At 55.6% G+C, this 13,800-nt stretch overlaps 1 protein-coding gene across 16 annotated transcripts in view; it reads right to left on the bottom strand.

The window, feature by feature from the left end:
- KATNIP (katanin interacting protein) overlaps window positions 1-13,800 on the bottom strand; it is a 171,324-nt gene that overhangs the window by 35,687 nt on the left and 121,837 nt on the right. For all 16 annotated transcript variants that reach the window (XR_011647194.1, XR_011647193.1, XM_058286156.1 and 13 more), the window contains 2 exons: window positions 10,469-10,606; window positions 498-1,380 (listed from right to left, as the gene is read on the bottom strand). Coding sequence is in view for 14 of the 16 variants with exons in the window: in XM_058286156.1 (XP_058142139.1) it covers window positions 498-1,380; window positions 10,469-10,606 (1,021 nt within the window). In the remaining 2 variants the exon portion in view is untranslated. The remainder of the gene's footprint in view (window positions 1-497; window positions 1,381-10,468; window positions 10,607-13,800) is intronic.

The following is a 13,800-nucleotide window of genomic DNA, read 5'->3' on the forward strand; positions in this document are numbered from 1 at the left end:
CCCTGGCTTTGTATTCCTGAATGCCCAAAGGGACTGGAGTGGAATAGCAACTGGTACTTTTTGATGGGCTTGTGCTCTCTGGTTTGCCACAGTCCTCACCACTCCTTATTGCCTCCCAAAACTAAGGCAAATGTGAATTGCTATTTACATACTTGCATGTTTGTTTTTTATAGTAAAGAATAAAGTGAAATAATTGGGTACTGATGTCTCCATCAAATGTGGAATGACAAAGTCTTAAGTTGAAAAGAAAAGTGGGTAACAGGGATGTACCCGGGTGGCAGCGGTGAATATATCTATGAGTGTAACATGCGAAGTGTGCCTCGTCTATTTCACTCATCTGTGCCACCTGCCTGGCCCCTGAGACAATGAATTTGTGACCCCTGGTTGAGAAAAACCTCCTCGTTTCGCAGACAAGGAAGTGAGTCTGGGGCGCAAAGGAGCTTTGTGCGTTAGTGGCTGGGCACGGGGCTGGGTGCAGGCCGCTCCCCGGGGCTTACCCCTGCTGGCTGGCTGCGCGTCCCCACAGCTGCCGCCGAGGGCCTCCTTCCGCGCGCTCCTCCTCCCACTTGCAGGACGCTCTCTGCTGGAGGACGGACTGAAGACGTCTAGGTCATCGCTGCAGACCTTGGGGGTCAGCCTCTGCGCTCTGTCGCCGGCGGTGGCGTTCCAGCTGCTTGCCCGCCCTTGCTCACGCCTGGGCGCTTTGTCCCCGGGCTCCAGCTCCCTGGGCCCTTCCTCGATGGTGATGCCGTCGTCTGAGGGCAGCCTCCCCTTCCAGTCGGGAGGCTTCTCGGGCCTCAGCCAGAGGGGCTTGGGCTTCCTGCCTCCTTGCTTCCTGCACTTCCCTTTGGGAGAAGGCTCTAACCAGGAGGGTGTTTTTGTCGGCGGCTGAGAGACTTTTCTGCCCATGAGGTTTTCCAGCTGCTGGATCAGAGAGAGCTCCTCGTCAGCGGGAGGACATTTTGCAGGCAGGGCCGTGGGAGGGGCACCGGGCACATACCCCACCGAGTCAGGGGCTGCCAGCGCTCTTAAATCCTCCTCCGACTTGGCCAAAATGTCTTCCGTGCAATTAGTAGGAGCCGCCCTTCCATCAAATGAATCTCCTTGGGACGAAACCTTCACATCCAGTGGCGCTCCAGCCGGCTGCGAGGAAGTGGGACTGAGCTCCTGGTCCCCACCTGTGCCAGCCATCTTGCGGGCGCCCTGGCTTCCTCCCGAGGGAGCGCTGATGACGCTCTCGCATCTCTCGTTCTCCTTCTTCACGGGGACCAGGATGATCTGGTCAGCCGGGGCGGCTCCCCCTCCTTTGTCTAACTTGCCGTCAAAAACCAGGCTTCTGTTCACATAAAGCTTCACGTTCTTGGCACAGATGTCAAGATCCTGAAAGACAGAATCACAAGAAACTGAACGAAAATAATAAAGATGGGTGACATGAGATGACACATCAAGGTGGGAAGTAGAAAATACCCACAGAGAAAACTGAGCAAAGCTCGAGCCGTGCGCTTCCTTAAACATGGCGCGGGGCCACTGCCTGGGACCCAGGCTCTTTTCTGTGCCCACGGTTACAGCTCCATAAATCAAAGGCCTCTGCAGAGAGGGCCTGCCTTGCCGCCTGCGTCACATTACCTCCTGCCGGGACATTCATAGTGGCCCTCTAATTGGTCTCCTGGCTCTTGCGACTTCAACCTCAACTTGGCTTTTCCACCAGAACCATTTCTAAAGGAGCAAATCCGGCCCAGCACTCCCCTTGGTGAGACACTTCAAGGCTTTTTCATGTGTCTGAGGCTGCGTTCGCAAAGCATGGTGCTTGGGCCCTTGGCGGCAGCAGGAAAGCCTGCCGTGCCCATAAAATGCAGGTGCCCTGGGTTCCCTGCATGTCTGCATGGGTCTCCTGAAAGCAGAGCTGAAGACAAGGGCTTGGGTGCTGGTAGGTTTTGTGACAGGTGACCCCATCAGGGAGTAGGGGAGAGTAAGACAGGAGACTGACCCCCACCCAATTTTTGAGCAGGTTACGGCTGGGGGCACCCTCTAAGGTACCAGGGAGAATGCACCTCAGAAATGTCCCTTCACAGGTGGAGCCGAGGCGTTTATCCGCCGACTCCCACCCTGTCAGCCAAAGGTTGCCCCTGGGGCGTCGGCCATCTCTCATCCCAGCTGCCTCAGGAGCACCCTGTGGCTTTGGAATCAGCCCCGAGCTGATCCAGGAATGTTCGTCTCTGGAGGCTGCAGTCGGAGGTGAGCCGAGGGGATGTGGGGTAGGCCCCAAAGCACTGCCTCCCTGGGGACCCTCCAGGCAACGGGCCTTTCTAACAAGCTCCCCAGGCGATTCCTTTGCCAACTGGAGATGAAGAAGCCCAGAATGACAGGATGGATTCCAACCCCCTTGGCCTGACACACAGTCGCCTCACACAAGGGTCCCTGGCTCGCCGCCTCCCCCAGTCCCCCCCTCCAGCCCCCCCAGAGTGTGCAGGGATTCAGCGCTTCTCCATTCACACTGAAAATCCCCTCGCATCTCCGCCTCCCACTGCCCCTTTTGTCTACTCCTCTTCACAGCAAAACTCTTATTTTTTAACAGCCTTGAGGAATAGGGTACGTACCTAATACAATAAACTGTCCATATATAAAGCATGCAATCTGATAAGTTTTAACATGTGTATAACCCACCTGGGAAATCGTCACTGTGGTCAAAATAATGAACATATTTTCACCCCAAAGTTTCCTCTGCCCCTGGGTAATCCCTCCCACCCCCTTCCCCTTTCCACCAGGCAACCACTCGCCTACTGTCAGTCACTGGTGATTAATTTGTATGTTCTATAACTTTTATATGAAGGAACCTTTATGGTAGGTATTCTTTTTGCCTAGCTTCTCTCTCTCAGCACGATCATTCTGAGATTCGTCTGTGGAGTTACGAGAATCGATGGTTCATTCCCTCCTGTGAGGCGTGCTTCACTGTGCGAGTGCCCCACGCCGGCCCGGCCTCCTCCCTGAGCCCTCCAGCCAGCTCTGCCCCATCCCTAGCGGGGAGCCCTCTCAGCAGGGGCAATAACTAGGGTGGCGGAACGCCCCCGTCAGGGTCAGTTCTGGGTTACACCTATTGTCCTGGCGTGACTGTGATCAGGCCCCCTTTTCACTCTCACAAGTGTCCTGTTTGGACAATACATTATTGGATTGCCCAGTGAAGGTCCAACAGACTGCCACATGCCAAGGGAAGTTCTCAGGAATTCTCGGCTACACAGTCACTCACAGGGCGTGCCCAGGCGCAGCTCCCCGTCCTCAGCTCTCCTCTGCCTTCCAGGGCTCTGAGCCTGCCTGGCCTCCTCCTGCTCCCTTTGGGGGTCCCTCCTCCGGGCCTCAATCCCAGGCCCTCTCGTTTCTCCACGCTTCCTCACTAGGTGGTCCAGCCAGGCCCAGAGCTCCAAATATCATCTTGTCCTGACTCCCAATTACTTTAACCTCCAGCCCTGACTTCCCCAGCAGGCCCCGAGTGACCTGAGACCCCTCCTTGGGGCTCTCTGGCAGTCAGACGTCCCAGCGGAGCTCTTCACTCACTTCCCCTCTTGAAAACGTTCTGCCATCCGACCGGCTGCTAAAGCCTATGAGTCCTCCGGGTTCCTCTGGCTTTCTCTCACTCCCATATCCAATCTGTTAGCAAGCCCTGTGTCCAGCACCTCCGGCTCTGCCTTCTCTGCCTGAATGCTCTGCTGCTCCCAGGCCAGGCCGCCAATGTCTCCCGCCCAGGCAACCACAGCCTCCTACCTAGGCCCCCTGCTTCCCCTCCCCTTTCCCACACATTCTCTGCACAGAAGCTGGAGTCTTTTTTTAAAAAACACCTTAGAGAAGATCATGACAGCTCCCTGCTTAAAATGACCCAACGGCTTCCTACTACACTGACAGGAAACCCTAATGCTTTTGGTGGCTGCTGGGTGCCAGGGTCTGTGCCCGGCTCTTCTTTTGCTCCCCCTGGCAACTTGGTCTGACTCTGCTTCTTAATCCTACCGAGCTCATTTCCACCTTAGGACTCGGTACTTGCCTGGAATGTTCTGCCCAGACACCTGCAGGGCTGCCCCTCGGGCCCTCCGAGGCCCTTCCCTGACTGTTCTAAGTGGGCTCTGCCCCATCAGTCCCTTCTCTATCCCATCACCCAGTTTTATTTCCTTCTCATCTATGGAAGGGTCTAATTGACTTAAAAAATTTTTTTTCAACCTTTTTCTTGTCTCCCCCAGAGGAAGTTAAGTTCTTGAAGTGGCAGAGGGCCTGCCAGTCCTGTCTTGACTGGGTGACACAGTAAGCACTCAGTAATTATTTCAGAACTAATAAATGAGTAAGTGCTTGTCCTGAGACAGCCCTGCTCTCTGACAGCCTTCTGAGAGCAAACCCCATCAGAAAAAGGGCGGCTGGAGGTTGCCTCCAGACCATTTCCCAGCATTCTCTGGCTTCTCCTGCTTTGCTTTTGGGATGTGGAGCTGGAAACCCCAGGGGGTATCAACCTCTACTTATTTCCCACCCTCTTAGTCTTCCTGAAGCAAGGTGAGTAAGCCCTTCGAGTTCACCAAGTTCCAGAGGTTTCTGTAGCAATTTAGAAGGAGAGCCATCCCGCCGGCGTTACACCACAGGATCTCCGCTTCAATCATCCAATTGCAGGACGGCAGGCTACTATTTGCCGACTGTCAGAAAAGTCGATTTTCAAAGTGCTCTTTTACATGTTTATGGGGATGTGTTCTCTGTTTAGAAGAGGCACGGCACAAGTGCGTGCTGTGAATTAATCAGGAAATAGCTGCTCGGGTAGGACAGCCTGGGCAGCTTTCAACGACTCGTTCTGCAAAATTACTGCCATGGAAACATCTGGCAGGACAATCGCTCTCATTTTGAGAGGTGGTGGGCAGCGGGGAGGCCTTCTGGTCCAGCAGAGTCGTAGGTGGGCATCCCGGCTTCACAGTGGAATGTCGCCTTCCCAAGCGCGCTCACCTACCTTCCCTGTCTGACCTCCCAAGTCACAGCGCTGGGAGGGAGGGAGGGGACGGGCTGAGGCAGGAATCACAAAGGCCAGTGTCCACAGGGGACAGCAGATGAGAGGGAAGGGGGCTCAGGGAAACCCCAGGGAGTGGAGGTGGGCGGAGGAACCCGGAACTGGACGTGCCCTATCTGATGGCACTGGAATTTGAAAAGTCTGAGACTCTCTGCAGAGCCAAAAAAAAAACCAACCTGACTGTGGGCTGGGTTTGGCCCAGGACCCCCAGAGTAGGATCCTGGGAAGGAACTAGGATGAGTCCTTCTCTGGGTATTCCAAGTTTTACAAACAAAAGGTGGCATTGTGCCTTGTGGCATTAGCCAGGCTGGCTGGAAAGCGGAGGCCTTGGCTACGGGCTCCCTGTAGGTTACGGTAGATCCTGATGGGCCGCAGGTCTGGCCCTTGCAGGCCTGGTCGCTGGCAGAACCACCTCTACCAGGTGGAGCTCTGAGTCCCCAATTTGAAAAAAGAAGTCCCAGTGGACCCACTCTCTCCAACTCCCTCCTCCTTTCCCAGAGGTGGGTAAACCCTGTGTGAGAGAGTGGGGGGGGTGGACGGGGACGAGGCGGGTAGAGAGAAGCACAGGCACACAGAGAGGTAGAGAGCCGGAGAGGGAGGCAGAGACAGGGAGGGTCCTTCCTTTGTCTACGAATATGTACACACCGATGTAATTCCTGCACCTCAAGGATTGCGATTAGAAGCAATCAGATGAAATGCAGAAAGCACTGTGGAGAATAAAGTGGGGAGGGTTTGGCAGTAGCTCCCAGGAAAGTCCTGGATAAGCCTCGAGGGATGGAGCAGGGGAAACTCTTGCTCCTCGAGGACCAGTCTGCTCCCTCCTTTCAACCCACTGTCTCCTCTTCCGCCCCAGGTTCCAGGAGCTGAGGGCGAAGCGCCTGGGGCTGGCCACCTCAGAACCATTTGCTTCTTCCCTTTGTTCATGTTTCCTTGGTGCTGATGTTTTATTTCCTTTTGGCTAGAGTTATTGTTATGCCTTCTGTTGAAGCTGATTCCGCCTTGTCTAGACTGGATTTTCAAAAGGATATTTAGGAAATTCTGTGGCCAGCACGTGATGACTGCCAACACCCTCATCCTCCTTCGTTATGGTTGACAAGCACCAGCCACGCTGAGCCTGTCACGTATTTTTAATACAACAATACTGATATTATTTCAATCTAGGTAATGGAATTAGCTCAGCAAGGCCACCCTCCTCCCTGGCCCTGGGATGGAATGACCTGTCTCTTCCAATGAACACACAAACTGCTCAGCAGAGATTAATGGCGGTGCAGGTCCATGATGACAACCACCCAAGCAGAGGTGGGGGCTTTGTTTTTTTAGCACTCACAAGGCACCTGCCCCAGAGATGAACACCTGGGTGGGAACAGCCATTGCCTAAGTGCAGGCAACCCACCCCAAAGGAAAGCATTTGGAGCAGATGCACCTGCTCGGTCTCAGGGACGAGGCCTGGGCAGGGCCTGGAAAGCACAGGCGTCCCTGGCGTGGATAACCATCAGCTGGAGCAGATGGATGCCAGCTGGACTTCGTTAATGCACAGAGACTGGTCTAGGAGGGGCTCAAAGAGGGGTGGCTGGAGAGCGGAGATTTAGGGGGGTCAGGGGGAGATAAAATCTGTGTAAGGATGGAAGAGTTGGAGCCAGATTTCAGGGGCCGGGAGTGGGGGAGGATCTGGGGCCAGGCAGGCATCCCAAAGCAAAGGGGGGATGTGATGGGGAGTTGGGCTGACCGTGCCACTGTGTTGGGACAGTGATGTCGTGACTCAGCTCTGCCAAAGCTCCCAGGTGTGAGTGTTGGTCCGGCACTGCTGGATCTTCCAGTGTCCCAAGAAGTGATGAAACCCCCATCTTTATGCAAACTCTCCCCGTTTTAGAAGGTTGGCATGAGTTCAGAGACTTGTGGAAAGATCATGCAAGCCAGCTGCCAGCTGCAGTTCTGCCTGGCTGGTGTGTAGCCGCAGCGTTCCAGCCTCCTTCCCAGGATGCACAGGGAGCACGCAGCTGCATGGCGCGGTAGCCGCTGCTCAGCTGGCATCTGCAGACGTGAGGCCCGCGAGGCCCCTCGGAGGCTGCGGCTCATCCCATCACAGCACTGGCTGACAGTGGGCCCCCTGGGCCTCCCCGCCTGGGCTGTGAGCTCGCAGGGACAGGCAGTGTGTCCGATTCCAGGCCCCGCACAAGGCCTGAGCGTGGGGCCATCGACGAGCCCCTGCTGACAAGGGTGCGAGCAGGTGATGGGAGACAGGAAGAGGCCGCCATGGGGCTGATGAGGTCCTGAGCCAGGAGGTGGGGGATGGGGGAGGGGCTCGATTTGGAAAGAGACAGGTTTTGGAAACAGAAATTGCAGGCCTAAAAAAGAGTAGCTGTGAGGAGAAAGGGAGGGGATGAGGACCTAAAGGCAGGGGTCACGGACAGAAAAAGGAAGGGGAGCAGGGGCCTGAGGCGGGTGGGGCGAGCTTGGGGTTTGGGCGCGCCGACCGGGAGTATCATTGCATTCCCAGGCGGAAATGCCAAGGAAAAGTCTCTGATGGCCAGGACTGGAGCTTGGACAGAGGTTAAGCCTTGGATGAGGTTTCGATTTGGGAGCCGATAAATGAACTCAACAGGATGTAACTCCTTCTTTCTGAGAGAAAAAGAAAGAGGACCGAGTTTGGGTATCATCTTCTACCTTCCCCAGCGATCTCTCCCGTCTGTTGGAGTCAGCCCCTCAATTCTGCAGGTGCTGCTGGGGTGAAGATGGCGGTGGGCATCTGCGCTTCCCAGGGATGCTGCCACTTAGCAGGTAACTCAGACGACAGGAAGGAAAGTGCCATGGGGGGCTCCCCAAAGCCCATATTTTGGGGGGTTGCTGAAGCACTAGGGAGTTAGCACGTGGTATAGTGCGTGGGAGTATTGGTTCCATCCCCAGCAGGTGGGGGGGGTATGAGAAAAACCAGAGGAGCCCGACCGACCTCACCCCCTCCCCAGCTCCGTCTTCACAGCCTGCCAGCTGGTCACATCGTCATCGGAGAACGTCAAAACTGCGACAAGTGTCCCGTCATGCCCTCCTCTTTCTGAGCCCAAGGCAGGCATCGCTCATCGATCCCGGCACCATTTCCTGATGAAGCAGAGAGCAGTTTCCGGATCCTTCTCCAGGTGGCCTCCAAGCAGCCATTCCCCAGCCGCATTGTAAAACGGGTACAGCTGTTCTGAGCCCCAGCTTCCTCCACAGGACGGGACGATGCCCACTGAGCGGGATGGCTAGGAGGCCGGTGGGGATGAGGCACCTGCTCGGCTAGCTGCCACTCATGGGTATTTGCTGTGGGCCGACTGGGTGGCCCTCAGGCCTGGGACACGCAGCCTTCACTAAACAGCAGGCGCACCCGCTCGTGACACCTCTGTGCTGCCCGCGTGGCCGGGAGCCACCTCCCTGTCCTCACCCTCCCGCAGAAGTCCCTCTGCTGTACTCGCCGTGTCGCCTCTTGAGGGTCAAGGAACCCAGGAACGCTAGCCTGAGGATTTCACAGTACTTTTCAATGAAAAAAAAAAGACTCCCCTTTTTCTGGCTGTTTCCATGCTTTCGTTCTAAGTAAGCCTTCGCTGGATTAGCTCCCCACATTTAACTTTCCTCCCTTGGATTCCCAGACACAAAGCACTGTCTTAAGCAGCCGTGCCTACCAGGCTGAGCTGTAGTTCCTATAAACTCTCATTTTTATCTCCTCTAAAACACACAGTAATGGCACTCTCCAGGGAATACGAAATCAAGCCCAACCTGCAGCTGCCTTTGTTTGCGCTCTTCTGCCCCCGGTAAATTCAGGCAACAGATGGGTGTGCGTTATGTAAGCGGTGCCCCCATCGGGCTGTGTCCTCCGCACTCCACTGTCTGTAGAAGCACCTCTAGCTTCTCCTCTCCACAGCCCGCACCTCCCAGAGCACCCACGCCGCCGCCTAATGTTCTCATGGGACTCTTAGGACCCTTCTCCTCTCTTTCATTCCACGCACACAGGGGAAGGTGTGCCTTGGCCAAAGGGGCGAAGCTTATCTGCTTTGTAACCCAGCACAGAGAAGCCGCTTTTCTTGACCTGAGATACGTATGCAGTGACGGGCGGAGCACCAGGGCATGGGCTTGGGCAGCCAGCGTGGCTTCAGGACCCATTCCAGAAGGAGCTGAGCAGGACTTGGGGACGGGAGGATGGCCCAAGAGGCTCAGACCGCGCAGTGGCCAGGAGGGAGGACGGTCTCCACACACACGGGGCCTGGCGCACACGGTGAACGGGTGCTGAGAGGCCGACGGAAGCTGCCTCACTTAATCCAGTGGCTCGGACTTGCCCTTCCCAATTTTACACTTTGGGTATTTGAAAAGCTCAAAACCCAGCTATCAGGCGAATCCTTCTGTCACGTCTCCGAGGCAGTCCTTCGTACTTAACCTCCAGGTCCCCGCGCCTAGCAGATGCACAGTGCTCGTCGCCTGAGGGCTGGGAGGAGGGGCCGCAGCGGGAAGCACAGGGCAGGAGGGCGGGCAGGGAGCTGGATCCCAGCTCTGCCTGTAACTGCCCGACAGCCTGCCCAGCCACCTCAGCTCTCTCAGCCCCCGGTTCCTCATCTAACAAAAGGAATAGGACAACCACTTATGGGCTGCTGGGACAACGAACTGGTCCATTCCTTTCTGCTCTGAATAGGGCAATGGTGGAGATGACTTAGACCATGCCCTTGAGATGTCCAGCGTGGTAAATTCTGGTGGAGGGGTTGATGCCCCAGAGGGAGAGGAAGGATGGGGGGGTGAGGGGCAGCTTCCTGGATTAAGGGGTGCCTGGGTTTTCCAGGAATAGAAGACAGGCAGGCATGGGACTGAAAGGGAGGGGCCAAAGGTGTAGCCATCATGAAAGGTGTGAGCGAAGAGGGGGCGCAGCTGGCATGGCTGGAGGGTGGCATAAATAAGGGGGCGGGTGCTGGCAGGAGAGAGGCAGGGTCTGGCTCACTGGGGTGGGGGGACGCTGAGGTCACACTCTGAGCTTGGCCTTGATCCTCTGGGTCAAGGGAAGTCTCTGGAGAGGCAGGATCAGACCTCCTGAGGGGCTGCTAGAGGGCAGCCTGGAGGCTGGGCCTAGGGGCAGGGAGGGCCATTAAGAGGCCATTCCCGCCCTCTCCACTCCTGTGCCCTCCCCTCGCTTGGGAGACACTTCCTCCTTTTTGCCTTGGCTCACCTCTAAACCCCCCTTCAAGCTCCAGGAGTTGCAATCTGGTATCACTTCCGAAATCTCAGGAGGTGATGCTGCACTCCTGGTGGTCCTGACAAATGCAGGGACACCCCCTTCTCACCCTCCCACCCCCCATCTCCAGCAGGTGCTTGCTGCATCCAGGAGGCAGGGCAGCTGGGCCTCTTGGTACAAGTCCTGCAACCTCAGGAATCAGGCTACGTGCTCCCACCCACCAAGGGCCCCGTGAGGACCTGGAGCCCGGTACTCACGCCGTCAGCCGTCCAGTAATTCCAGACCTTGATCTTGGCTAGCCCGAAGTCACGCAGCCGTCGTGTGTTGCGGATAATAAAAAAGAGCTGGAGCGGCGGGTGGAAGGGGCACGTCCACAAAGAGGGATCTTTCCTGCTCTGCAGGGCCAGAGAGAGAGGGACTCATGAGCGCATTTCCGCCTCCCTCCCGAGGGAAAGGACAGTGGCCCGCTCGCTAATGACAACCAGGAGAGGGCTGGGGCAGGAAGCCAGCCACCCCTCCACACCACCCAGGATGGCGCTGGAGAGCAGACCTCGGCGCTGGGCTCCCCTAAGGACCAGGCGCTGACCCTCATCCCTGGCTCGGAGCTGCCACGTGTGCCCCGCCCCCACCTGCATCCAGACTGGTTCTTTTAATCCACTTAATCAGCTTTGCAGAGAGCCTGGGGGGTGGAAGCGGCACTGGGGAGGGGGATGGGAAAAGAGCCACTGCCTGCACTATTTAATGAACCTGGTAAACAGCACCTGTGATTTGCTCTTATAAAGTCCGTTGAATTTTTACAACTTTAAAGCAGAAAAGAAAGAAAGAAACTGGCTTAGGAGCTTCTGGGGGTGGGGCCGTGGCACCGAGCTGGGGGATTTATCCCACTCCCTTTATCAGGGTTCCCAAGCCTCAAGACCCAGGGGGCTGTGTCAGCGCCAGCCAGGCAGCTGAGGGGGAAGTCAGGCTGTCATTTTCATTTGCACCAAGGAAAAAAACAAAACAAAACATAAAACAAAACCGGACCAAACAAAAAAAATTTATCAAATGAGTAACTGAACGCATAAATGGATAATGAAACAGGTCTTCTAGTATCTGTTCTGTCACTGTGACTTTCAGAGAAGAGATCTGGCCTGCAGAGGTATTTTTTTTGGCTCAGGAAGTGTGGTTAAAGGGGGAAAAAAGGCAAATTCATTTTCAGCACTTAAAAACAGGAAGACTTTCCACCAAGATCTAGATCCCAGCCTCTCTGCAGATGTGGAAGATGTGGCAGAGTTGAGGGCGGGCTGGTGTCAGCTAGAGCTGAGTGGTGCTGCCTCAGCCAGCCAGGACAGTTGACCTTCAGGGCACCACAGTCCCCACCACTCCCTACTGTCTTCCACCTAGCTCGCTCACCTTTATGTTCCCTGTCTGCCGTGGAGGCATCTGGGTCCCTGCTCAGGGGATGAGTGGCCACAGCAACTCCATACATGACCACTGCACCCTGGGCATTGTTTGGCTGAAGTTGGCCCTTTTACCTCAAGGAGCATCTCCCTGTATCTGAGGACATCTCAGCAGACTCCCTGTCACCAGGAACGTGCCTGCTCTTTGAGGGAGCTGGGGAAAGAGGAGTTGGCTGAATCTGGGGCTCAGCCGGCCCCCAGGAACGGGAGGTCCAGGCTCCAGCTGCAGGGGAGAACAAAGGTGGCTTGTTCCAGGCCACAGTTGAGCCTTTCATGAGGGAGGAGGCTGCTTTTGTCAAAGAGGAAGAGATGAGTTCAAGGGGTTCTGACTTATGTTGGCAAGTTCCTCAAGCTCGGCAAGAACTTTCAGTGCTCGGGGCAGCTGTGAAGGGTCCAGAAATCACATCTCAAACTCCAGCGGGCAAGACCCATTGCTTTGCGGAGCTGGAGCCTACAGTGGGTTGAGGCTGCTTGACACAGGAAGAGGCCTTGGAGACGGAAGGGCAGTTGATTTCCCTTCACATTTCTGTCAGCAGGGCCAGTAACAGGAGGGCTAAGTGGGAGGAGTGGTGTTCCAAGTCAAATAACGGTTAACCCGCAGGTAACTCAGGGCCTCATTAGCAACCGGGTCTTCTGATGGTTCCTTTCCACAGAGTCTGGGAAAGAAAGGCGGATGGGAAGCCGCCGGCCTGCCCGAGGCATGCTGGGGAAGTCCCCAGGCGCCAGGCGGGCAGGTGGAGCATCCGGGCCGCCTCCCCATCTCCCCACCGCAGCGGGCAACAAGAAGGGCTGCGGGAGACCTGGGCACTCCACGCCATTTTGCTCCGTCTCTCAGAACCCTGGGAGATGGGTATTTCTCTGGCAGACTGAAAACCAAAGCTCAGCGAGAGGGCTGATTTGCCCACGGGCTCAGTGCCCAAGGGGTACAGTCAGGACTTGAACCTAGATTTTTAAATTCATTAATTCATGCCTCTTAGCTTGGGTTCCCTCAGGGGCAGACCCTGAGGCAAGGATCCGAGTGCCAGCAGTTTACTTAGGCAGGGAAGGAAGCACCAGCTAGAAGGAGGGGGAGGGGGAGGGACACCCGTAAAGGGTTTGGTATCAAGCTAGCGCCCCTGTGGACAACTGATGCTTAATCCCACCAGGAAGCTACAGGAGCCCTGTGAGAGGCGCCTCGGGGCGACCCCACCACCTCCCATCAGCCACTGGTTGAGGGCTGCGCCCAGGGCCTCAAGTCTCGCCAGTTCCGGCATGCTGCACGGGATGCAAAGTGCGCCCTGGAGGCCACAGAAAAAAATGCTCCACCAAAAAACTGCTGGAGAACAGCCAGGGTGCGCTGAAGTCTCAAGGACTGGCCGGTGTGGGGAGGCGCCCACAAGCACCTGCTGCGCCCTCACCCAAGAGAGTGACAGAGTCCCCTGGGATGGTAGGTGCTGAGCTCAATGCAGGTGCCTGGGGGTGACAGGACCCAGCGGGACCCTGTGCTAAGGGGAGGCAAACATACAGGGATAAATTCTAGGGAGAAAATAAGAGGGAATTATTCATGGCAGATGGAAGGCCTCTCTGAAGACAGGACTTTCCACCTTCCAAACCACAGGTGTGTTTCTGTTCTTCTAGAACCTAACCCTGATCCAGGTACGCTCAGGGAGCTGCCTGGCTGCCCTTGGAGCAGCTCCAATTTTGTTCTGTAAATACGTTATTGTATAAAAGGAACAATCTTCTTGATACATGCAACAATCTCAAGTGCACTCTGCTGAGTGGGAAAAGCCAACTTCCAGAGGATATGCACTGTATGATGCTACGTGTAGAACATTTTTGAAGTGACAAAAAGTTCCGAGGTGGAGAACAGATCAGTGGTTGCCAGGGGTTACTGATGGGGTTGGATATAAAGGGCTGGTGATGGTACTTTCTGTACCTTGATGCAGTGGTGGGTACATGACAAGTTGCACACAACTGCATGCATGTACACATACACAAATGAGTATGTGCAAAAACTGGTGAAACTGGAATAAGATCTGTAAAGTGTACCAACGTTGGTTCCCTGATTTTGATATACTACCGTTATATAGAAGGTTACCGTTGGGGGAGGCTGGGCAAGAGCACTTGAGAATTATTTTTGAGATGTAATTCACTTGCCCAAAACTCCACCA

This window comes from Dasypus novemcinctus, chromosome 23 (genome assembly GCF_030445035.2).
Source record: "Dasypus novemcinctus isolate mDasNov1 chromosome 23, mDasNov1.1.hap2, whole genome shotgun sequence".
NCBI classification, from domain to species: Eukaryota; Metazoa; Chordata; class Mammalia; order Cingulata; family Dasypodidae; genus Dasypus; species Dasypus novemcinctus.